Here is a 27,623-nt window from a genome sequence, read left to right on the forward strand (position 1 = left end):
TAAATGACTGAAAGGTCCCTTGAAACTGTTTTAGTGTGTGTAGTTTAAGTCAGAACCACTACTCCTGTATATATCTGTTTATATGATAAATAGTGATAATGTTTCAATATGCCCTTCTCGTAAAGAAATATTCGGGATTTAAACAAATTTAGCTCAATGGACAACAAATACCACAGAAAATAATTTCAACTTGTTCCTCAGTTTGTAAAAACAAGCAAAGAATCTATATACAGAAATGCACTTGCAATGGATGGCAGTGGGGCAACTGCTTGCCCCATAGACTTCTGTTGTAAGTGTGTAACTGTCATAGAACTGTCCATTTAGTAATATCTAGCTGTTGATTTAAAATAGTTTTTTATGACAATCAATACCATGCCACAGATGCTATCAGAGAGAGGTGAACCTATCTTTTACGTATCTGGGATATGCAAAAATGTCCTGAGTTCCCAGTCTGAGAGAGGTAATGCATCTCATAATGATAAACTGAACAAACTACCAAACAAAATGACCTGTGAAATATGATCAGCAAGAGCAAAAGGTGTGAAAATGGTCTATGAGTGCTACTGTGTTTTACTAAGCATAAACATAGGTTTTTGGGTTTTCACCATTTCTTGTTTAGACATAGAAATTTCTGTTCCCAGGAAACGTATCGGTTACCTAACATAACCTCGGTTCTCTCTAGATGAGGGAACGAGTATTGCGTAAGCTAGCTTACGCTACGGGAAAGATTCATCTTTTCTGAGATATTGAAGCCAAAAAATTATCCTTAATTTTTGTATCCATTGTCAACGCAGTGCGGCAGCTGCAGACCTTGAGCGGGCTAGCTAGCGAGCTCATAGGTTGCTCTGCGGCAACTGCTGCAGCCTATAGATGAGCTTGGGCGAACTCTCATCCAATGAGAGGCGTCCGCGCGCTCACTGCTTCAAAGCCCGCCAAAATGGACGTGACTAGAGTGCATATAAGCGTAGTTCGTAGGCTGGAACCCTGGTTTTCATTGACTGAAGCGAAAAGTCGCTCGTGGCGCTGAAGCACGGCCGGCTACGCAATACTCGTTCCCTCATCTAGAGAGAACCAAGGTTACGTTAGGTAACCGATACGTTCTCTTACGAGAGCTTCTCAGTATTGCGTAAGCTAGCTTACGCTACGGAACCCATTGTCAACGCCGTGCGCGCCAAGCATCCACTTTATGAGCCCCAGGGAATTAAGGGGGACCCGGGGAGCCCTTATGAGTGGGGAAATAATATTTGGCCGGCAAGAATGCGGGTCATTGATTGTGTAATACATAAGCACATAGTGGGAAGGGAACGACAGAGCGGCGGTGCCGGTCTGTGTGGAATGTGTCCCATCAGTGCAGCTCACCAGGGGAGCTGTAGCGTATTAAGCCGCTAGTAGTTTTGCCTGCAGAGCGGGCACTTCCATATTGTAAAATCTGACAAAGGTGGAGGGGAAGTCCATCCCGCTGCCACACATATGTCGTGAATGGAAATCCCGCTGGACCATGCCCACGAGGATGCCATGCCTCTAGTGGAGTGAGCCCTAATGCCCAACGGGCATGGCAGGTCTTTTGACGCGTATGCAGCAGCAATAGCGTCCACTATCCATCTAGATAGTGTCTGTTTCGAGGCGGCGAGACCTTTGGTGCGCCCTCGAACGAAACGAAAAGCTGCTCAGAGCGTCTGAAAGCGGCGGAGCGCGCAGTATACAATCTCAGTGCTCTGACCGGGCAAAGGAGATTGGCATCGCGTTCAGCTATCGGATGCTGGCAGCGCCGATAGGGAAATGACCTGTGCTCTGAAAGGAGTACCGATCACCTTGGGAACATAGCCGTGTCTAGGCTTTAAAATGACCTTGGAGTCACTTGGTCCAAACTCAAGACACGCAGCGCTGACAGACAGCGCGTGAAGGTCTCCCACACGTTTGACTGATGACAGGGCAGTCAGAAAAACGGTTTTGAGTGAAAGGTATTTCAAATCCACGGATTGAAGTGGTTCGAAAGAGGGGGCTTTCATAGTTTCGAGAACTATAGAAAGATCCCAGATAGGAACCGATGGGGGCGCGGGGGGTTCATCCTTCTAGCTCCCCTGAGGAAGCGGATGACCAGCTCGTTTTTACCCCATGACTGGCCGTGCAGGGGTTCAGCGAACGCCGCAACGGCCGCCACATACACTTTGAGCGTGGATGGGGATCTGCCCTTATCCGGCAGCTCTTGTAGAAATACGAGTCATGTCCGCGGGTCCAGGTCTCTGTCGGTGCACCATTTTGAGAACACAGACCATTTTGACGCATAGAGTCTTCTCGTGGAAGGGGCTCTAGCGTGTATGATGGTGTTTATTACTCCTTCTGGCAGAGCGACGGGTAGTCGTTGATCACCCACGCATGCAGCGCCCAGCGCTCTGGGTGGGGATGCCAGATTGTGCCGCGAGCTTGAGAGAGGAGATCTGCTCTCACTGGGATGGGCCACGGCGCTGTCAGTGACAGCTGCGTAAACTCCGGGAACCATGTCTGATTCTCCCAATGCGGGGCTATGAGGAGTACCGAGTGACGCGTTTCCCTGATCCTCTGCATTACCTGTGGCAATAGCGAGACGGGAGGGAAGGCGTAAAGCGGGCGTCTGGGCCAGTCCTGGGCCAGCGCGTCCTCGCTTTTCGAGAAAAATATTGGGCAGTGAGAGTTCTCTTTGGACGCAAAGAGGTCTATCTCTGCTCTGCCGAATAGGTGCCATAACGTCTGGACTGTTTGAGCGTGCAGGGACCATTCCCCTGGGGGAATATTGTCTCTGGACAGTCTGTCCGGGCCGTCGTCCAGGTGGCCTGGCACGTGCGTCGCCCTCAGCGAGCACAGGTGGCACTGGGACCAACTCAGTATGCGTTTTGTCAGATGGAAGAGGTTCCTGGATCTGACACCGCCCTGACGGTTTAGGTAGGATACCACAGATCTGTTGTCCGAACGGACCAGGACGTGGTGACCCTGAATGACCGGAGAAAGCGCACAGCGCGTACTCGACCGCTATCATTTCCAGACAATTTATGTGAAGGAGCTTTTCCTGAACTGACCATAGGCCGAAAACCGGAGAGCCCTCGCAGACCGCACCCCAACCCGTGTTGGACGCGTCTGTCGAGATGACTTTTCGGCGAGATACAGCTCCCATTGTCACTCCCCGCTGATACCATTCGGCCACTGTCCAGGGCTGCAGAGCTGATATACAGGTCTGAGTCACCTTGATGGGCTGGCGGCCTGTGGCCCAAGCCCGGCGAGATGCGCGGGTGTTTAGCCAATGCTGAAGCGGGCGCATGTGCAGTAAACCCAGCTGAAGTACTGCTGCGGCTGAGGCCATGTAACCTAGCACTCTCTGGAATTTCTTCAGAGGCGTGAGGCTGTTCATCTGAAAAGATGCGGCTAGTTGCTGAACACGGCGCGCGCGCTGTGTAGATAAGCGAGCCGTCATTGCCACAGAGTCTAGTTCTATTCCAAGGAAGGAAATTGTCTGACTGGGCTGTAGTGAGCTCTTGGTCCAATTGACTGCAAGACCCAAACTGTTCAGATGGCTGAGGAGAACTGCTCTGTGAGACAGAAGCTCCATATGTGACTGTGCCATAATCAGCCAGTCGTCCAAATAGTTAAAAATTCGCAAACCCTGACTCCGCAGGGGTGCGAGCGCCGCATCCATGCACTTCGTGAAAGTACGGGGTGCTAAGGACAGGCCGAACGGGAGGACGGTGTATTGATAAACCTGGCCGTCGAGGCGAATCTCAAGAATGGCCTGTGATGGGGATTTACCTGAATCTGAAAGTATGCATCTTTCAGATCGAGAGAAATAAACCAGTCCCCCTGGCGCACATGCGCGAGGAGTTTCCCGATTGTAAGCATTTTGAATGGTCTTTTTGCAAGCACCTTGTTCAAAACCCTGAGATCTAATATGGGTCTGAGGCCGCCGTCTTTCTTGGGAACAAGAAAATAACGGCTGTAAAGCCCCGACTCGCTCAGAGAGGGTGGCACTTTCTCTATGGCCCTTTTGCACAGAAGGCTTGCTATTTCTGAACGAAGCATGCACGCTGCTTCCGTGTTCACAGTGGATTCGAGCCGCGCTCTGAAGCGAGGAGGGCAGCGATCGAACTGTAGCAAATAGCCCTGTTGTATTGTGCTTAACACCCACTTGAATATCCCTGGAATAGCTTCCCACGCTTTGAAGCGTAACGCTAGAGGGTGAATGGCCAATTCGCTCTGATTGCCGCACACAGAGCGCTGAAGAAAATGTGTGAGCGCGTTTAGTGTGTTTATGCATGATTGCTCGCAGACAGCATGAACAGGCTGTTTTGTGAGTGACTTCCCGATTGGAATGAATGGGGAAAGAGTCACATCTGTTACTTGATGCGCAAGCATAGTCATGGACACGGGACTTACACACAGAGGAATGTTTGCTGGCCGTGTAACAGAGCGGGCAGAGAATGGGCGCACGCGACGTATTCGTGGGCGCATTTATTGACTCTAACACTCGAGCGGTTCGTAACCGCTTTATGTGAGCGTGCTCTGGTGGGGACACGAGACATGTAGTGCTTGTGTGTAGAGGTGAACTCTGGATTGTGGGCACATTTTCTACACATAGGGCTGGTCGTGTGACAGAGCGGCCAGAGAATGGGCGCGCGCACGCATTCGTGGGCGCCTTCATTGACTCTGGCGCTCGAGCGGTTCGTAACCGCTTTATGCGAGCGTGCTCTGATAGGGGCACGGAATGTGTTATGCTTGTGTGTAGGGGTGAACACTGGGTTGTGGGCACATGTTCTACACATAAGACATGTTTGCACTTTACAAGATTTATTTGGGTCGCCGTAAAAACGGCGTTTGAGTGCAGGCAAGCGGGCAGTGTCACTGGCTTGTTGGCTGCTAAATTCACCACTGTAGTAGCCTGAGAGAAGGGGACTGACAGGGGGCAAAGCTTTGACGGTGGTCCGGCCGCGGCGGGACTGAGCCGTCGTTTGTTCAACAAAGTTAGGAAGACTTCGGTTGCTCTGGTTTCAGCGTTACCTTAAATCGAGGCCCGCGGGGGGCAGCGGTCTGCTGCGGCTGTCTGAGCGCGATCGAGGGCGGCCGCCCTGTCGACGCTGAGAAGTCTGAGTTTGTTGAGCTGGGCGCTGTGAAGAGGCTCGTGCAGGAGGCTGATCACCTGAGCGGCCTGCAGAGGAGCTAGCGCGACGTGGCAGGAAGAGGTTCATGGCTTGAGTGGCTTTCTGGACTTCTGAGAAGAGGTCAACAATGCCACTCACCGCGGAGCCGAAGAGACCGGTCGGAGAGAGCGGTGCGTTGAGGAACGTGGAGCGCTCTGCTTCTGTCATGTCGGCTAGCGTTAGCCACAGGTGTCTCTCGGTCACAGTCAGCGAGGCCATGCACTTCCCTAGAGCTTGAGCTGCAGCTTTGGTAGCGCGAAGGGCTTGGTCTGTCGTGCTTCGTAGATCAGTAACAGCCTCTGGGTGCCTGCCTTTCTCATCCCACTCCCGAAGAAGGTCCGCTTGTAGGATCTGTAAAACGGCCATGGAGTGCAGAGCAGATGCGGCTTGGCCGGCGGCGGAATAGGCGCGGCCAACATAGGCGGAAGTCGCTCTGCAGGCCTTAGACGGGAGCACAGGCTTAGACCGCCATCTCGTGGACGGCGGGCAAAGGTGTGCTGCTACCGAGTCCTCGACCGGGGGGATGGAGGAGTAGCCTCTCTCGGTGGCGCCGTCCACCGACGCAAGAGAGGTGGAGACGTGGGAACGGGACCTGGCCGAAAAAGGAGCGTTCCACGACTTTGCAAGCTCCGTGTGTAGTTCCGGCAGGAAGGGAGCGGCCCGGGCCGCGGGTGTAGAGCGGCGATGGCTTTGAAGAAAGCAGCCGTCGAGTCTGTTGGGTGCCTGCTCGGGGCGGTGACCACTCGAGCCCGAGGCGGTCGACGGCCTGTGTGAGGAGGCGTGTTAACTCCCCTTCGACTGCGGCGCGGGTCCTGCTGGATTCCTGGGCCGAGGAGGAGGCTTGGGAGCCTGACCACTCCTCGCTGTCCGAAGCCATGATGGAACAGCAGCCCTTATCCTCCGCCTCGTCATCCGAGATGGCAGCAGTGCGGCCGCTCGGCGGCAACTGCGTGTCCCGGGGGGGGCGGGGAGGGTGAAAACGATGCTCGAGGGAGAGGCTCCGGCGAGGCAGTCGCTTCAACCACAGTTTCCGGCGCTTCTTTCTGTGCGGCGGAATGTAAGGCGGCGTGGCGGCTTCTGCTTTGAGCGCTTCAAGTCGAGCCCGCAGGGTCGACATCGGTAGCTCCTCACAGAAATCGCATCCGCCCTCAGTGAGGGCGAGCTCTGCGTGTCCCAGTCCCAGGCAGAGAGCGCAGATGATGTGGCGGTCTCCGGTGCTGAGAAGGGCGCGACATGAGGCGCAAGTGGAACGAGGCATCTTGAAAAAGACGCTCGTACTCTTTTGTGAATAGTTCGTAAGAACTAGCTTGCTGAATAAAAAGGATACGTCGTCGGATGGCGTAGCTCGCAGGATGGCTGAAGGTGGCTGAGACGGCCGGTTTCTTCTAGCGCTGTCCACGCTTGCTTGATGCCCATCGAACAGCGACGCGGCTTCCAGGTCAGCGATGCGAAGAGCTTCGCTGAAGAGATGAAAATCAGGGCTCCAGCCTACGAACTACGCTTATATGCACTCTAGTCACACCCATTTTGGCGGGCTTTGATGCAGTGAGCGCGCGGACGCCTCTCATTGGATGAGAGTTCGCCCAAGCTCGTCTATAGCTCGCTAGCTAGCCCGCTCAAGGTCTGCAGCTGCCGCACTGCGTTGACAATGGATACAAAAATTAAGGATAATTTTTTGGCTTCAATATCTCAGAAAAGATGAATCTTTTCCGTATCGTAAGCTAGCTTACGCAATACGAGAGAACCTCTCGAAAGAGAACAAACGGTTTTAAACAAGGGAAGCGTCACTTTTACTTTTGCTAGTTTAATATTGCTAACCCTAAGTTTGAAACTTTAGTCCGGCATGGTTTTACTACAGACATTAAAGATGTACCTCATTCATGTGGCTTGTTGAAATAGGTGTTCTGTGCTGTCACTTTTATAAGTGATCGGACTAAAGAATTTTGCCAGGAAGGGTTAGGGTTAGCGAAACCTGGCAGATGATAAAAAGGGCGACAAATTTAGGAACAAGAAAATCATAGAGACTTGGAAGTGGGCCAGTCAGTAACGACCCTAGCAACTCCACAGCAAGATTCTAAAAACCACTCAGAACACCCTAGCAACTGCATAGCAACGGCCTGCAATCTTTTACAAAACCCATGGAGTTTTGCGTGGGCATGCCCCCCTTTGCACCATGCACCATTTCTTCAGAAAATGTAAAAATCTGTTTTTTAATCTTGTTACCCTTTATGTACAAACCAAGAGATCAGTCAGTGTCGTATCATTAACTGGGTTTCCATCCATGTATTTTTATACACATTTTGGGATATTGCATAAAAACTGCTGGATGGAAACACTAAGATGCAAATAAAATCTCCAAAATGCGCATCAAAAATGTATACGCTCACTTGAGGTGGATACATTTAGAAAAATTATTATAGAAAAAGAAATGTGCATAAACTGTAATGGAAACACATTTACCAAATAAACTCCTATTGATTTTATTAGGAATTGAAGATGCACATCAAAAAAGTCATGTGACTGAATTTATCGTTCATAACTGGACTAACCAGAGGACTCTCAGAAAACGCTTATGAAATGTTGCTCTGGTCATTCTAACATATCAATGTCCTGAAAATCCAAAGCCTGTAAAGAGTTTGCACAAATAAATAAATCGAGTACAAGCTTGAACTGTGCCGCAGAGAAGGTTTATTGACACTTTTGAAAAATGTCAAATTGACCCACACGGTAAAGCCATAAGGACAGAGAAACGCACACGCATTGCGCTCCCAAACTGTGTAACGCGCTGTTGCTCCCAGATATGAGACAAAGTTCTTTACAGTATTTTTCTGGGTGCTATAATACGTAAGTATTTGATTAAAAAAAGTCACATTTCCACGGATGTGACAAGTTTTGTTCTTTTGAAAAAACGGGATGGAAACACGGCTTTATATGCACTTTGTTCTTGTGATATTCTGATTATTCGCTCTGAATTCACACCTTGGATGGAAACATAGCTAGTTAGAGAAGATTTTAATAAATGATTCGTTAGATCATTTGACATCTAAGGTTTTTCATTCAATTGAAATGCAAATCCAACACCATCCAGTGCAATCAGATGGAGACTATCAGTATCAAATGGTAACTATAATGTAATGACCCCTTCTTAACACGTTTGCTTATTTTTCCATTTTTACACACATATGCATGATTCTGCTCTGCATGGACCTGCCCAGTAAAAGGGTTAACACCTGATTTGCAAGGCAAACAGCATCAGGAGGATTGGTAATTGGTTCCACTGGATTTTTGTGGTTAGAGTTATCTGAAGCAGGGGGATTGGGGGCGAGGGGGTGTAATGAGAGTAGGGTCAATGTGTTCTGTGCTTTAGAGACAAAAACAATAACAATAAAAAAAGAACCCGAGCTGGGAAAGCTCATAATCCACTGCAGCCACACCTTAAGTTTCCAACAGTTACAGAATGCAAACTTCCAACACTTAGTTAGTTCTAAATGATACAACAGGTTAGTTCACCCAAAATGAAAATAAATTAAATGTCATCATATAATCACCCTCAAACCTTTTTGACTTTTTGAATTTAATTCATGAAGAGTAAATGATAACAGAATTTTTATTTTTGACTGAACTATCCCATTAAAGCAGATATTTAAACTTGCTTTTACATCTGATCTCAGATCAGTGCTGATGATTGTGTTCTAGTGAGTGTCTGGATGGTAAAGCTGGTCCTTAATCAGAGGGAAAGGGTGTGAGAAACGTAATCCCTTTTCTCCGCTGGAGGTCTGGGGATATGTTTGACATAACCAAGAGACAGAGAGACCGGATACAAAAAAGAGGCTGTAATATTCTGCGTGTGTAATACTGCACGTAGCACATGTTTGCGTGAGAGATATTGGCGTGTTTGTGCTCTCACTAACAGCACCTGTGGATTTATGTTTTTTTTTAGTAGGGGCAGGTATTTATGTGAACTGTGTCAGGAAGTGTTAAAAGAGATTTTCAACTTGGTCTCATGACAAGTCGTAATAATACAGCAGTACGAAATCGGAAGAAATTGTAGAGTTGGCTCCTACGAAAATGTTCAACTTCTATTCCCATAAAGAAAAATAAACAAACCACTGAACTTTGTTAATACATTTTTCTGAAAGTTTACTAAGTTAAACCCTTTACCCAAACCCTAAACCATGATTTTAATAAGAAAATATATTTTGTTTACCACGGAAGAAGGAAAACATAATTTATTTTGTATTGTACCGATTTAATAAAAAGATCTTTGTTGATTGGTTGGTCTCTATAGGAATAAAAGTCATACCTTTTTGTATTGTATGAATTATTACAAGTTATCATAAGACAATGTTGGAGGTTTTATTTGAATACTAAACTCATGATCTAATGACAAAGATGGAGTTAGGAGAACAATCTCATTGGTTGTACAAAACATATCTAATAGGTTTACCAGTTCAGCTGCTATTCGTAACATTTAAAGTCCCTATAAAATGGCAAGTTCCTAACCCACATTGTGTATTAATAAATGGAACTTATAAAGTCTTATTGGTTCTAACCACTGCTTATACAAAATCCTGAATTTGCACCATATTCATTCATGCCTTTTATGTTATTGTGTATGTTTGAGAGAGATGGCCAATTTTATGTGGTGCCAAGGGAAAATCATAGCCAAATTCCTGGCCATAGAATTCACATATGGTCCTTTAACAAGCTGATAGTTTGAGCTGTGTGCTCACTTTTGCTCATTCTGTTACTTACAGCCTTGTTGTTTTAATAAATCTTACGTTCTGGCTACATTTTGACATTAATCCTCTTGGTTTCTAGTTTCATATCTTCCCACTGTTTTATTGTGACTCTTTTTTTGTTGGTATAAAAACAGGTCAAGAACAAATCCAGATTCTTTCTTTCTTTCTTTCTTTCTTTCTTTCTTTCTTTCTTTCTTTCTTTCTTTCTTTCTTTCTGTCGTCAGGCAAAACCATTGCTGATATACTATGTAACGTCTAAAAGCTGTTTTCTCTGCCTGCCAATACACACTTCCTAATCCAGTATTGGACAGCGATGGCTTTTGCTTGGCCTCACAATGGGAGCCGTCATGCTAAAACTGCCAGAGATACTCTGTGCGGTCATCCGATTTCTCGGCATTCATTGGGGTTTAAGACTGGGTGAAAGCCTCAGATATGAAGGTCGGAAAAAAGGGATGTTCTCTCAGGTGGTTTAATGAGGGTGTGACGAAATCACCACCACTAGTCCAAAACTCATCTCTTTGTGACCGAAATTTTTTGGGAGGTGAACCTGCTAAACTTGAGCAACTATCAAATCTGGGAATTCTAGCTGTAGTTATGTGGAGATAAGGCTTTGATCAGCCTTGCAGAACTGGCCAGGAAGGAGAGATGGATTTTCAGAGAGTGAGAACATACAGATACACACTCATTCGCCTAGCTCCCCTCGAGATCACAATGACACTTCCCTTCTTCCAACTCTCTGGTGATCCTCATCTATTCATGTGCCTTTTCGCACTAAATATTTCACCAGTGGATGATTATTTCATGTATGTCTCTATCCCCAGCCTGTCTGCACGGATGCCAGCGGAAAACAGTTCCGTAGGCATCTCTGAACCTGCCAGCACATCTTTCTCAACATCTCTTTCTCCCATCAATTTAAAACAGTAGGCCAAAATCACAAAACTGTTGTGGCACTTTTATGTGCTATATTTCAGCGCAAAAAACACCTGACATTTTTTGACATTTCAGATCGGAACTGAGTATACTTTTCTGCCCGCGAACAAATATGAACGTGTTCTACGCATACGCATTACAACTGCTTTGTGACACTCTTGTAGTACAGTCTTGTAGTCACAGTGTCTGAGACCGTCATTCTGCACATCTTATCACATGGCTTGTTGAGCGCATTACCGCGGAGACGTAGTGTGTGGAGGCTTCACGCTATTCTCCGCAGCATCCACGCATAGCCTACCACGCGCCCCATCGAAAGCGAGAACCACAGTATAGCGACCACGATGAGGTTAACCCAACGTGACTCTACCCACCCTAGCAACCGGGCCAATTGGTTGCTTAGGAAGCCTTACTGGAGTCACTCAGCACGCCCTGGATTTGAACTTGCGACTCCAGGTGTGGTAGTCAGTGTCTTTACTTGCTGAGCTACCCAGGCCCCAGTAAATTACATTCTTAAGAGTAACACTCTTCTAATTATTTACTGTTTTCATTAAATTTAACTTATTATTGACTGCCTCATCTCAGTGTGTTACATCACAGAGACCTGCTTTAAAGATGCTGTATCAAGTTAAATGCAGTTTAACTTTTGAAAAACGTGTCTCAAAACCCCTGCATTTTACTCCATTCTGTTGCGCTTCGTCAAGCTTTTTTGTTCGCAAGAACATGTCTGTGTGAACACCCCTCTTATTGCTTAAAGCATGCATAACATTTCTGCTGTTATATACAACTTTAATAGGTGTTTGCTTCGCACAAATATTTGCAAGCATATTGTACCAGCAGTAGGTGACACATATGCGCATTCGCATTTTTACATCAACTTGCTCATTATATTGAGTTCACCTTTGTGGCTGTAGTAGCTTTCATATTATGTCATTATTAATCATAAAAGAAGCACCTAGAATAGTTTCTACAAATATTGTGGTAAAAAGTAGTTTTTTTAAATATACCATAAATAACATATGGTTCATAGAAAACTTCTATGTATCTGCATCTCTGGTGACACAAAGGTTGAGAATCTTTGCTTTTGGTAAAATAACACATAGTACATGCAATCAGCTGCATGATTCATTCGTAGTGAACTCCCTCCACTGTGCCCAAAATAGCAACTCCAGCAGTGATAGATGATCAGAGTTGGTGATTGGGAGAGATTTCATTTCTCACCATTGTTATGGGATCTGGTTGCCTCTCTCTCTCTCTCTCTCTCTCTCTCTCTCTCGTCTGTCTCTCCCCTCATGACCTCTCTCAGAAGATAATCTCCAGTAATTCTAGGCTAGCCTGCTGCAGCTCGTCTAAATTGTGATTGACTAGGTGCTGTCCCACATGGCTCGCTGTCTGTGTTTCCGCCAGGCCTCGCCCACTTCGCCCAGATTAACTGGATCAGTTTTGGATTTCAGGATTCCCCCTCCTTCTGTCTGACACACAGTGTCTAAACAGACGCTGTAACACAGGTTTCGTCCGTGTGTTTGTTTGTGGATGCGTGTTTGTACATGTACACATGCGTTTGCATCTGTGCGCGTGTTTGTTGACTCCCCTCCATTTCATACAGTCTGAATAACCATCTGTTCGTCACGATAAATATCAGTGAATCATATTTTGATTCAGAACTAATGTAACGATAGATGTTTTATACCATCATTAAACATTATCAGTTATTATTAAGACATGCATAACTATTATTATTGTTTATATTTAGGATTAGGAATTTGAAAAAATCCTTAAATCTTAAGGCCCTAGTATATTTTGGTTTTCCGTATGATGCAAATACTGTCATAAGCACAGTACGCGTGGACAGTCCACGTATGCACATCGTTGGTGCATGCATCGAATGCATCTGTACGGGCCAAAATGTTACACTTTGAAAGGCTGAGCACTCGGCCATGCACGAGATGGAACGGCACGCGGAAAAACCTTAGCCTTATGGGCCACTGGATGGTGTTGGCTTCGCATTTCAGTTGAATGGAAAACCTTGGATGTGAAATTATTGAACAATTTGTTAATTCAAAACTTCTCTGACAGATAAAACCCTAGCCTTAAGTATTCAACTTTAGTGTGTAATTTGATGATAACTCAAAGTATGCGGCTTGTTGTGGAGAGGTGTTCTTTTACTTTTCTAAGCAGTCGGATTTATGATTTTCACCTGGTGGATTATAAAATGAGCAAAAACTTCTTGGGGACATATCTAGGTATCAGAATATCAACCACCTAGCAATCCTCCAGAACACCCTAGCAAACCCAAAACCAATCAGAACACATTAGCAACCACATTCCCACCCACATTACCCTAGCTTACTAGTTAATTCAATTCTTCCAAGGTTACATCAATATTAGATATTTGCTAATGTTTGATTTCTTGTGATTGAATATGATGAAACCGTATCGCCATGTTGATGTTGAAACCATGCCCTGATCTTCTGCGCGCCAATAAGTCTTGTGAGGTTTACACAGTGTTCAGGATAGTTACTCTACACACACACAAATGCGCGTTTGAATGAATGAGAGTTAGCAGGGATATGATGACATCCCCCTCCCCATCCACACACACACACACACACACACACGTTGTGTACTGAAGTCATCCAGTCAGCTGTGCGCCTGCAGCTTAATTACTCAAAAGCTCACAGAGTGTCTGACCTCCACCGTTAGCCTAATTGAAATTTAATTGAATTTTGCTTGTGTAGACTAATTAAGCTCCTACTGAAACCGCCAATCTTCAGCTGCATGCCAGACACCGTGATTCAGAGAGAGGACTTGGGATGACGGAAAGCCCTGAGGAGAGCAGGACAAAGGCGGCCATTTTAGAAAGCAGCTGACAGAATTGGAAACGTGTTTAAAAATAGCTATGGAAAGTACTTTGGTTCTTAATGAGAAGGAGAGGTATTTAAATACTCCATAAAATCACAATTGTAGTTTTGTGTCTTTTAGCCAATTTCTGAAAGGCCATCTAAATTCTGGTGTACTACTAAAAATTGACGAAATTATCTTTTAACAAATATTCGCATTTAAAATGTTAGGCCTTTCTCTTCTGGGAAAAATATTTCCAAAATACTACAAAAAATATTTATGACTCACCTTGCACAAATGGCCATATCCAAAGTTTTGTCCAATAAAATTCTCTGCATAATGAAAATGCCCCTCCCCCTTAATACTTCTGGCTTGCAATAGCAAGAGGCAAATAGTTAATGGCGATGCCTATACAAACCTGTAGATATGTCCAGACCCAACTTACTGTTTCAACAGAAACGCAAGAAAGAAAACTGCGCTCATCACGCCATTTCAAGAGGATATTAAATATGGTAAAATGTGTAATATGAACGATTGTTAGTTTTAGTTCCTTACTGGCTGGTTACCACCTGGGAAACTGTGACGTTTAGATGGTAACCCTCATTCAATGGAAACTCTCGCAAGAACATATTGTGGCTATCAAAGGGAAAGGCTGAGGGTAAGGTTAGTTTCTTGCGAGAGAACTTCCTTCTCTTCAGCATGGAATTGGTTATCATTTCTATTCAAAATAAAATTATGCTCTGGTTCCAATTAGAAAGGACAGGCAAATACATTTTCTTAAGCAGCAAGCTCTCCGGTGACTCTTGGGAAAACAACACATGTTTTTAAATGTTAATTTCTTCACCTCCAAAAAGGCATGTAATGTTTATAGTGAGGCCAAGGTCAAAGATAATGCGGCAGGAGCACTTTTCAATTTCTTCTGAATGAGTCACTTTTGATCTTACCTTTTGAAGTTAATTAACTCAGAGAGACACAGAGAGAACACAGAGAGATGGTTGTTTACGATTTAATAACCCACCCCCCACCCCTCTCTCTGTTGGTTCCTCAGGTACCTCTGCAGCCTGGACAGTCATTTAAGTTCACAGTGCTGGAGACTCTGGACCGCATTAAAGAGGAGTTCCAGTTCCTGCAGGCTCAGTACCACAGGTGAGCTATTATGTGTTAATTCACTCATCTCAGCATGTGAAAAGCTTTGTATTATTCATGAATCTCTGCCCACAGGCTAATAACAGGCTGGATGTGTGTTGAATTAATGTTAATATATGGCATAAGACAATATGACATAAACAATGTGATGTGTGATCTGTTGGAAGATCGTTCACATTAAACCATTGGAGGTCAGCAAGTCGCTGTACTGTTGTTTGCTTGTAGGCGTTTCAACTCGACTGTATCAGCTTTGGATAAAAGCATTTGCTAAATAAATACATGTAAATGAATCATGAGGCAGGTCATGGGTGCTCCACTCTCTGCACTCCCATTGGTAATCACTGCATCGTGTTGCTGTACAGTTAAACATCAATGATATTGTATCGCAAATGGTCTCTGCCGCTCATGTCACCTCAAATGGCAAAATCTCAATGAAAGTGAATGACATTGTCAGTGTGAAGTCAACATGATGTCAGACTTAAGATGTAAACATACTCTACAGCAGAAGTGGGTAGAGTAGGCAATAACTGTACTCAAGTAAAAGTACAATTACTTGAGTAAGAGTAAGAAAATATCAAATTAAAAGAGTACTCAAGTAGTGAGTAACTCGTTACTTTCCCAAATGACATAATGAATGTAATGGAAATTCTGTCATCATTTACCACCATGTTGTTCCAAACCCATATGACTTGCTTTTTTTCCATGCAACACAATAAGGAGATATCAGACAGAATATTGTATGGACCAAAAGAGCTGAGAAATTCTTCTAAAAATCTTAATTTGTGTTCAGAGGATGAAAGAAAGTCATACACATCTGTGATGGCATGAGGGTGAGTAAATAATGAAATAATTTGTATTTTTGGGTGATCTATCTATCGATCTTTAATGGCTCTTGTCAGATCTGAATGAATTTGTCAATAAGAAGAGAGGTTTGGAATCCATTCTAGTAATTATTACAGTGAAAACGTAAAAATGCCCCACAGGGACATTATACATAATGCTGAAATATAAACCAAAGCAAGATATCGTTTTTTTAATGCCTACTTTCGCTATTTCATAGCTTTTAAAGTCCTGCGTGTATTTCAGTGTAGTTACAGTTTTCAGTGTCAAAAGAATTTAGATCATTAGTTCTGTACAGCTGTACCGCCACTATCTAAACGCAGAGTACGCAGCCTACGTAGGGCACCAACTCCGGTCACGGAACACTCGCTGTGTCTGAAACCACCCCTTATCCACTATTTCAAGTGTCTCTATTTTGTAGGAGTTTCTGAATTCTGAGTGAGCCACTCGTTCCCTACTTTTGTTCACTCATTCTTACCCACAATGCACTTTAATTTCAAGTGTACATTTCAAGTTTACTCGCTGATGGTTAATTTCCCACAATCCACCACGGGGAAGACGTACAAGCTGGGATTTTACTGCTTCCTTCACTCCTGCAATGTTCTATTTCATGCTGAATGTATTAAATTAGTTTTTGACAAATCATTACTTGATTAACATAATAACATATAGAGAGGCAAAACATACAGATACAGTACATTTTAAAATGTACTCTTTATATTTATACTGAAGTTTGCCATTAAGCTGAAGATTTCTTGATTTACTAAATTATTCACTGAGGTTATATTATTTGAACTCAGGAGACTACATGCCTTGGAAATGATAATTCTGTGGATGATTTAAATATTTGGTCATAACATGTAGGATGAGGGTACAGTGAGCCCAGAAACACTACCCAGCTTGTATTGGAGTTTAAAGATACTAATGTATAACAAATAAATACAATAATGTACATGTGTTAAAATATTTTTACTCTTTATATTAATATACATATTAAAAATGACAAACAGTATAAAGATTTATTGTATTATTATTATATTATTTAACAAGAATAATTAGTAAGGCCCTAGTATTTTAAAATTTTTTATTACAAATTATGTTATCAGTATAAAAGTTTGATTGCAAATTTTTTGCAAAACCCGATGATTATGATATAATCATAATCCTGCATGTGAATTTTCACAGAGCATCTTCTGAAAGTGCTTTAATGAAAGAAAGCCTGTCCTTTTGTACAAAATGAGTTAACACAGTTAGTCACAAATTAGCTTATTTGATTTCTGATCATGGATCAGTAACACTGCTCTATTGCCCCCTTGAGTTTTGAGGTTTGTTAAAGCCACAGTAATATAGGAACACATTAAGCATGGTCAAGCGGACCACCACGTTTGGCAGTGCGTTGGCCAAGAACTCACATTTTAACGACTAACTAATATCAAGTGCTAATGCAAATAAAATGGTTTTGTGCAAAACATCGTAACTAATGGTTCATGTACATCACTAAAAATGAACAAATGCAGTCTCAAATTTCTTAGTGAAGTTTCTTCTGTGTTTTTCGCAGTCTCAAACTGGATTGTGAGAAGCTGGCCAGCGAGAAGACGGAGATGCAGAGACACTACATCATGGTAAGTCCGATCAACCCTCGGATTGCCACATCCGCTGAATGCTCCAGTAAACACTCACATAGCATGAAAGCCCGTCTGTATTTTAAAAGGGAGAGATTGTGCTTGATTTCATGTTTCAGGGTGTTTGGTTAACCTGAGGACACGTCAGCAGGATTACGATAGGGGTTGGCTGAGATGAAAAAGTGGGAAGAGAAGGGAGGAATGTGAGAGAGGGAGAGATAGAGATGAGGATGGAGACGGCAATGAAGAGAAACAAAGATCAAGAGAAAAGGAGGACGCAAGCACAGACATGTAAATAATGAGAGGGAACCGAGATTCAGTCCTTTCAGAGAGAATATAACCCAGGAGGCTATATTTAGCCCGCTAGAATGGCTATGTTCTTTAAGACTTGTTTCAACGGCCTTCCCATTTATTTTCATGCATTTATAGTCACATTTTTCTCTTTACAGATTAGATGGGGCATGTTCTTTTTGTCTCTCTTTAGTGAATGATTTATTGTTAATGGGTATGAAATATTTTACAGAGCTAATTTGTGATGCCGAATTAGCCTCCTTGTTAACGAAAGCAATTGAGATAGTGGATAGGACGTTATTCAGTAATGTTATAGACCTTTAGGATCACATCTGTTGCACAGTTGTTAGCACATGTGCCCCTGAGATATTAAGTCATGGTGCTCCTGTGAGATATGCATGTTCGAAACTGGTCTGCGACATGTCCGAATTACATTCCTCCTCACAATCTAGGGCTGAGCGATTAATCGAAATAAAATCGAAATTGTGATATCACGTAGTGCGATTATCAAACCTCAAGCACATTGATTTAATTAAATAAATATTATGCAATGTGCCTACTGTATCTGTGCTGTATCTGTGATATTTACAGTGCTCTGTTTTTACTAATTGCACATTTTCATAATTTAAAATATGCTTGGCCGCTAAAAGTTACTGTCCAAATCTAAAGTAACCTCACTACACCAGGTCTTTTGTGGAGAGTCTTTCTGCAGTGATCTGCCAAAATAAAGACTTATTGGTATAACTGGACAGCATAGCAATACTGTATGCAAGTTAAGAAATAATTACATAAATAATGTACTGTCTTATGACAATAAAATACTACTGATAACAATAAATAATAATAATTAATATAAAAATATATATTTCTTAACTTAATAATAACTTATTATTGGGTTCCATAAATAATGATAAAAAAATAATGACTATTTTTTGAATTATTATTATTTTTTTAAATTGTTTATTTTTTTTCATTTATAATTGATTCATGGACATAAAACACAGAAAAAACACATCAAATCAACATGTTACATTTAACCCCCATTATTACCCCTCCCCTATCACTAGCTCCACCCTGACCCCCAACGAACACCCCTGTAGTCACAAATAAGAATACACACACACAAAAAAAGATAATATAATGATCATATATAATTAAAAGTAAACTACTCTCTCCACAGCCCCTCTCAGAGAGTCCTCCAGAAACACTAAGCACTTGCCCCATTTCCTAACAAACATATTCTGACCCCCCAGCCTTCTGCTTGACCCCTCCTCGAAAGCAGCCACCCTCCCCATCTCCACACACCACTCTGGAAATTAGGGCGCTACGTCTGACTTCCATCCCCTTAAAATAATTTGCCTGCCAATCATAATTCTGGTCAGAACATAATTTACTATGTGTTTATCCCCCAAATTTATGACTGCCCCATCTCCCAAAATACAGTCTGAGGCAAAATGAAATTTGAGTGCCCAAAAAGTCACACAATATACTCTGAATCTTCAACCGAAATTCTTGGATCTTGACACTCCCACGTTTTTTTCTCCCAATTTGGAATGCCCAATTCCCAATGTGCTTTTTAGTCCTCATGGTCGCATAGTGACTCGCCTCAATCCAGTGGATGAATCCCCGAGGTTAGCGCACATACTCCTAATATATTGAGTTGAGCTGCTAATGTGGGAGATGCAGGTTCAAAACCAACCTGCAACATGTCACGTATACATACCACCTCTGTCAATCTACACTGTCCAATTAAGCAAAAAAACATTTTAAAACGTAGTTCAGGTCAAAGCCATGGTGCACTGGTTAGTGTGCATACTCCTTAGATATTGAGCCTGGGTGTTCATGTGAAAGATGCAGGTTCAAGTCCAGTTTGAAACCTGTCCCAATCTCATTTGTACATTTTTCAATAGATTTTAAATATCCAATAAAGCAAAACATATAACAGTGTAGTTCAGGTCAATGCCGTGGTGCAATAGATAGCCATGTACTCCTAATATATTGAGTAGAGATGCGAATTTGGGAGATGCAGGTTCGAATTCAGCCTGCAACATGTACCAATTACATTCCACCTATGTCCATCTCCATTATCCAATTATGTGAAAACATGTTAAAGCTTAGTTCAGGTCAAAGCCGTTGTGCACTGGTTAGTGTGCATGCTCCTTAGATATTGAGCTAGGGTGCGCATGTTGGAGATGCAGGTTTAAATCCAGTCAGAACCTGTCCTTATCACATTCGTACCTTTTTCAATGGATTTTATGTATCCAATAAAGCAAAACATTTAACAGTGTAGTTCAGGTCAGAGCCATGGTGCAGTGGTTAGCACACAAGCTCCAGAGATATTGAGCCATGGTGCTTATGTTTGAAATACAGGTTTGTATTTGGCATGCAGTGTGTTGCGATCCCATTTGAAAAATATAGTACAGGATAAAACCATAGCCTCATGGAAGCTTTGTCAATTCTACACTGTCCTCTTCAATTAAATCAGTGTCCCTTTGATTACTTGTTGTGAACTGACTGGTGTCCAGCTTCTATAAACTCTGCACTGATGTGCAAATATCCAAATATTTGTGGAATTCTAGAGATGGAACATTTTCATTTTCATTAATTACACCTAGACCAATATTTTAATTGGTTTTGTCATAACAGAGCAGTTACACGGTACGATTCACTTCTGTCTTGCACTATTTATTGGGTTTTTGAGTGTGGGTGTGTTATACCCAGGGTCATGATCTGGCCTTTAATGAGTATCCGTCTTCATGGTCACTGTTTCCCATGTGTGCAGTCTAGAATGCCAAGAATGGAGCGATAGAGCAAAAGAAAAAGAGAAGGAGAGACCACTAATTTTTGCTTTACACCCCCCCCCCCCACACACACACAAAAAACCCCAACTCATCCGTCTGATTTAGACAGACTCTTTCTGCTCTCCTCAAGAACATTATTGTCACAGTTTGCCCTCACTCCTACATAGAGAGAGAGAGAGCGAGAGAGAGGGTGCTCATGTAGGAGATGCAGGTTTGTATCCAGTCAGAACCTGTCCCAATCACATTCCTACCTTTTTCAATAGATGATGTCTATCCAATAAAGCAAAGCATTTAACACTGTAGTTCAGGTCAAAGCCATGGTACACTGTTTAGTGTGTGCACTCCTTAGATATTGAGCCAGGGTGTTCATGTGAAAGATACAGGTTTAAGTCCAGTCTGAAACCTGTCCCAATCTCATTTGTACCTTACTCAATAGATTTTATCTATCTTACACCTTTTAATTATTATTAATTACACCTAGACCAATATTTTAATGGGTTGTTTTTAATGTAGAAATCAGCAGCAAAGAAGAACAAGGAGAAAGGGGGTGATTGAAAAAGCAGTAAAACAAAAAGTAGGGAAGATAAAGGCCGATAGAGAGAAGATGAAGAGGAATAGAAACAACAGAGTGAGTGAGAGACAGTATAAAAGACAGCAGGATGTGATGTGATGATGAAAAGATGAGGCCAGAGAAAGAAAAATAGAGGAGAAAGAGAGAAATGAAGGATAGAAGAGAAAGAGGGGAGAAGGGAAAAACAAGGAAGGATGAGACGCATTTGAAAATGATTACTCCTCCGTAAGCTAAATGTTTGAGTGCTGTGTGAGTGAAACAAAGAGTGAGAGAGGGGATGAGACAGAGAGATTGACGAAATAAAGAGAGCAGTGGGTTATTAATGTTGAAAAAAAAAAAATCGCAGGCAGATGGACTAATGGATTGCTCATGTTTTAAGAGAGTTTTAAACTTATTTCTGAGCTGCAATGAAAAAAAAACAAAAACATTTTCAAACCAAAAATCAATCAAACGGTAAAAAAAAAGACACTGCAATGTCACTGCAGTGCATTAAAGATGCTGCATGCGATTTTTATTTATTTATTTTTAGGATTGCTTTGACAGATATTGCTGAAATAGTGTCAGGAGACATAAATATGAAAAACAGGAAAAAACTAAAGTCTCCATTTGCTTTCCATTTATTCTCTTTGCTGCTAGGAGAAACCATTGAGTTATTACCACATATATAGATATAAAAGAACTTGGGATATATTATTACAGTGATGTTTTACATATTATATTTATTTGTTTGTTGTATTTCAGTTAATGGTATTCCTTTCCCATTCTCATCACACTTGTTAACTCATTATTTTTGGTTTTATTCAATTTGATAATTTGCTTCACCTATAATTGTATTCATATGAATTGGCAGTCTATACATCATTGCTCTGGTTTTGTGTGGCAGGAAACTTGCCAGGTACCTCATAATTCAGTCTTGGATTTGAGAAGAGCCATCAACATCAACACCACAGCGTTCGTGACTTTCTTATGTCACTTTAATGTCTCACTTGAAAGAAGAGGAACTACAAAGAAGCAAATTATGATTCAGCTCTTTTTGCAGCTTATGGCTGATTGAAAATATGTCACTGCTGTAATAAGACAATATGAATGTCTCAATACGCAACTTCATTAGATGTCAGCAGTTTTAGAAAATTCATCCATATTTTAATCCATATTTTGAAGAAACTTCCCATCTTGTTAAGGATTATATCCAGTATCGCATTTAATCTACAGGAGTCAATTTTCACCTGTATTTTAAAAGGAAAAGTATGTAATTTTTGTGCCAATAGCTTCTCCAAAAGTAATAAAAAAAAAAAAAATAATGACTGTTGTCAAGCAGGTTTCTGGTCTGTCTGCTTGAGAATGTGTATGTGCTTTAGCTATTATTTGATTGCGATCATGACCAACTGTTTTTTCCCATTCAGGTACTGTAGATAGGAGTATAAAATAGCTTGCCAGAGGCCTTACAAACATGGCCTGCAAGAGACCTGACTTGACTTTGTTTTAACAGAATAATTTGCATTACCTTTAAACACTTTATTTTGAAAAAGGAAACTATTGGAATCCAATGGAATTTTCAAATCACTAAATACAATGTATGAGGTACCAAATTGATATGAAACAGCTTGCCTGGCATGAAATGCTTGTTCATATTGTTGCATGTTCCCTTGTCTTTTTAACATTGTGTTCTGACAAGGGAGGTAACTCTGCAGTCCATTAGCATCAAAACACAGTTAAGCAAACAGACTTGGGAGTTTAGCACACATGTTAAGCTGTGGTGTTGAAGTGAGTCAGAGGTTCGAATCTGTGTTGTTTATTGATCCTTTTAACCCCTCTTTTTCACTATAGTGTATCCACTTTTATTGTCACTCAGAAATTGCAGAATTCATTCATTTTTAATTACCAAATATTTGTTAATATTATAAATATTAGAGTTGGATTTGGCCTATAATTAGTGTTTGCAAGGCAGCACCATATTTATATAACTCAAATATTCTATTTTTATTAGTGCGGTCAATCAATTTAAAATTTGTATTGAATTCATTATATGAAATGCCAATTAATTAATCACATTAAATCCCAATTAATCACATACTGTATAATACAAATTAGCTGAATAAGGCCCCTAAATAAAGAATTCAGTAAATAATCAAAATAATGATAAATATAATTGTAACAAAGACTCAGGTAGGCTGGGATCCATAAGCAGTGTTTTATTGAAACTCACAGAATATATGCAGGCAATGGTCAGGCAATGGGGAATCAGGGCAAACGTAGGCAGAGTAGGAGCGTTGTGAGGGAAGCAGGATGTCAGGGCAGGCAGCTATGGGCAATCACGAAGAGACAGGCAAGGTTCAGGTAGGCAGGCAGTAATCAATCGTAGTCAACAGGGAAAGCAAGGTCAGTAGGCATATAATCAACCAGGAATGGTAGTAGAACACTCAGTAGTGTAGCCGGAACAAACAAGACTTTGCAGTGAGTGTGTGACTGCGTTTAGCTTAAATAGAGGGAGATGAATGGGGATCAGCTGTGGATTAATTAAGCCCGGTATGTGGGTAATTAGAACTCAGGTGAATCGGATCTCCGGTGGCCGATCGAGGAGGCGCCTTCGTGGGCGTTTGTGACAATAATATGTAGTAAATATAATAATATCGATTTACATTAAAACAATAATTCTATAATAAAATCAGATAAATCAAAGGCATATTATTATTGTGGCACACAAGTAAATCAATGATTAGGCCATACAAAAAGTGCCTTTAGAAGTCAATATGTTGTTTGGTTTTGTAAATCAATGGCCTACAGACCACAGCGAGCCATTTTATAATTGAGTTCATCAATCTGCCCAATTACTGTAGATATAAGAGATGTTCTCACAGGACTCTTTCTGCATTCAGAGTGTACACATTCGTCAGACATATGTTTTTGTAGCGTCTCGTAGCGTATAATCTATTAGGATATTTGGTACCATTCGGAGTAAATTCTAGAGACTGTTTTGTGGGAAAATCCCAGAAGATCAGCAGTTATAGAAATATTCAAACCAGCCCATCTGGCACCAACAGTCTAAATCACTGAGATCACATTTTTTCCCCATTCTGATTGTTGATGTGAACATTAACTGAAGCTCCTGACCCATATCTGAATTATTTGATGCATTGCACTGCTGCCACACGACAGGCTGATTAGATAATCCCATAGATGATTGTTGGTGCCAGATGGGCTGGTATTGGTATTGTGGTGAGAAGAATAGCATCTCAGAATGCTATTCCGAGATGCGAGATGCTGTTTTGGAACCTACACAGTATTAGGCAGGTGATTTTAATATTGTGGCTGTATATCAGGATTTTCTTTTAAATATAAACAGGGCTGCTCATTGCACAATAGTCTTTGTCTTTTCAAACATATTTCTCTACACAACTTTGATAAAGTGGGAGCAGCAGGGTAAATTAAAGGGGGTCGCACACCGGACATGTCTGGCAAACAACATGGTGCTTTCTAAAATTCATAACAATTATTTTCTACAAAGGTACATACACACTGCCAAAATTCAACATCAAAATTCTGCAGTGCCACAGAGTGCAACTTGCATAGATTTCCATTAAATTTGACACAAATAGTCTGCAAAATGTATTTTCAGGTACAAGTACATCTTTTGTGGTTGTGTGTGAGACCCTGTGCTTTTCCTACCTGCCACCCGGTTTTAGTCAATGTTATATCACCACCTTGTGGTCTCACAACGCTATTACACCACACTGTGGATTAATTAAGCCCGGTATGTGGGTAATTAGAACTCAGGTGAATCGGATCTCCGGTGGCCGATCGAGGAGGCGCCTTCGTGGGCCTTCGTGCACAGGAGACCAATTGAGTGAATTGTAAAGCACACAAATTAGGGTTCTAATTTAAATATCAGCCAATATTAATATATTGGTGCCTCAAAAATATATTGATAAAATAACGTACCAATCAGTAATAAATATATATTTTATGACATCCCTACTTGTTAGCATGATATTTCATTTAGGAATTGAAAATCTTGTAAAAAAAAAAATCCCCTTTTCTTAAGAGCTTATTTTTATCTGACAGTACAGATGGTGGCTATATTTATACCAGTCAGTTCAATTGGAAAAATTGGCCTGTTTAGTGTAAATGGGGTCATGGTAGATGCGATGAGTCAGAAAGGGCAGCTCAGTGGAAACTATATCTTATCAGTGTTGTACGTCTAAACTACTGTTTCAGATGTACAGGAAGAGCCAATCAATGTGTCTGGGTTCAAAAGATCACAGCTGCATTTAATACAGTGGACATTCACACAAACACACAAAAAAGCTATAAAATGTTTTAATTTGTGACAACCTCTACTGAGAACTACACAATGTAATCAATGCGTTATCAGTGGTCACCTCTATAGCTCTCTTGAATATGTTTGCATTTGAGGTTCCTTAATACAGAAAACGCTGTCTGTTTAGTCACTGACTGTGAACATCAATGTAGCAAAGCAGCTGTCTTGGTTTTATTCACAGCCAGCATATCTACAAGGTTTTCAGCATTCAGAGCCAAGTGTCCAGCTATACACTGCAGAATATGTGCAGGAGCGACGGATGGCAAACAGCTGCTGAGTTGAACCAAGGGACACCCAGTACATTTTGCCCCTCGTTAGACCGGCAAAGACTAATACACACATGCACACGGACACATACACACACACACACACTGTGACTGTGGCAGGATGAAAAGCTTTGTTGAACCTCTGCCGTGCTGAGCCCCGCTATATCCGCCACATACCGTGCACGATCTGCTCCAGACAACACACACAGGGACACAACTCAAGGGATTACACACACATACATTAGTGGTATAGAATAAGAATGCACTGACATGAGAGAGAGAAATTATATGACAATAGGCTGTGACGAGGGAACACAAGAATATTAAGCTAGTATAAAGGAAAAACATCACAATCCTGATGACATCAGGAATAACGCAATCACAATTACCATTATCATGTCACGGTGAAACTTTTCCACCCACTTTAGGAGCATATACAGATTTATCAAATTGTAAATTCAGATATAGTAGTTTGAAAGTTCTTCAGCTGAAATCTGTCTGTGTTTTCCATAATTCGAATCACTGCCTCCAGTGACCAAAGCTGGAAGTGCTGTTGAATGTTTAGGAACGTGTGAGCTCCAGTTTCCGAGTGAAATGTCCACAGAGTGGCGCCAATAGTGAGTCGTACACTATTGTAACAGAAGTGCATATTTTATTAACTCGCCGCTCTAACTCAAACCCCAACCCTAAACCTAACCGCCAGTGGAGTAGAAAAGGTAATTTTAGAGAGTAAATGCAACCTCCGTATCGCTCTCATTGTTGTTTATGCGAACGTGATTACTTCTTGATTTCCATGGGACCAGGACCTATGCCTCAGAGGTTGATTAGTAGTGCTAGAGGGAAATGTATACATGCTTGAATTGGTGCAAAAATGGCTGATGCTGTAATTCGGCAGAATGGGGTCGATTTTAGGGTACTCTTTCGAAAGCAACATGTTGATATCCCATGTGATAATGTTGGCATATCAGCTTACATAAACATGTATTTTAATTACATTTATGCATTTTTCAGATTTATTTTTATTATTTTTATTATTCTTATTTTTTTAATTAAAAGCTTACGGTGCATTTTTGGAGTACCTTTAATAGTGGTGTACCTTTAACACCTTTAGTAATAATGTTTTCTGGGAATCGAACCCATGACCTTTGCAGTTGAGCTATAGGAGCAAAAGACAGTATTGATACTATGCTCTCAGTGTATGAAATCCAAACCTCTACATTTATAAAATATAACTGAGAAGGCTGAAAGACACATTATACTTACTGAATTGCTTTGAAGCAAAAATTTGCAGCATGCATCTTATCCCTCAGTTAAATGTCCCTCAGCCAGATTGCCTGTATTTCTCCCTGTCACTCAATATTTCTTTTAGGGAGACTTTAGGAAAGACAACTTGCTAATTTCAACTTAATTAAACATTTGTGCTGGTAAGGGTTCAATTGACTATTTGTAGTAGAAGTAATAGGTTACTTGTCACTGCAGTATGAAATTTCAGACTAGCGTCTTTCTTCAAACATAAAATGATGACTGTTTTCAAACACTCCGCCTTTCTTACATTGTTCAGATAAACATGAGTCCTGTTACAAAACACTCACCATTGGTTTAGCAAATGTTAGTGTACCAATTCCCTGGTAACACAGGAATGAGGAAGTGGGAGACAGCGTTAACAAAACCATGCACAGTGGAGAATTTCTGTATACACAGACCGATTTCAGCAGCAAAACCTTCGACAAACTGTTGCAGAATTCACAGTGAGTGAGTTTGAGATTATGGGCATCAGCAGATGATCATGCCCACTTTGCTAATGAACAGAAGTGTTAGTTCCGCTTTGTGTTAGGCTCAAAATCATACATTTAAAATTTAGAAAATTGCCTAATTTCTCATTAGATGTCATTTAATTGTGTATGGACATGTGTGAGCTTACGATTCCAGGCGAAATTTCCAGACTTCTTTCTGTCCCTAGAGCTCGCCTCTCTACTATGTGTGGCAGGTCATTCAGCGTAGTAGCATCCAATATATGGAATTCACTTCCCCTGACTCTTCACAGCACCTCTTCTATCTCTGAGTTTAAATCTTAACTTAAATCTTAACTTTTAGTT

At 41.8% G+C, this 27,623-nt stretch overlaps 1 protein-coding gene across 2 annotated transcripts in view; it reads left to right on the plus strand.

Moving 5' to 3' along the window:
• LOC127641021 (transducin-like enhancer protein 4) overlaps nt 1-27,623 on the plus strand; it is a 60,113-nt gene that overhangs the window by 1,111 nt on the left and 31,379 nt on the right. For both annotated transcript variants that reach the window (XM_052123752.1, XM_052123753.1), the window contains exons 2-3: nt 14,721-14,818; nt 17,217-17,280. In XM_052123752.1, the coding sequence (XP_051979712.1) occupies nt 14,721-14,818; nt 17,217-17,280 (162 nt within the window). The remainder of the gene's footprint in view (nt 1-14,720; nt 14,819-17,216; nt 17,281-27,623) is intronic.

The sequence above is a fragment of the Xyrauchen texanus genome, chromosome 50, assembly GCF_025860055.1.
Source record: "Xyrauchen texanus isolate HMW12.3.18 chromosome 50, RBS_HiC_50CHRs, whole genome shotgun sequence".
Lineage (NCBI taxonomy): Eukaryota > Metazoa > Chordata > Actinopteri > Cypriniformes > Catostomidae > Xyrauchen > Xyrauchen texanus.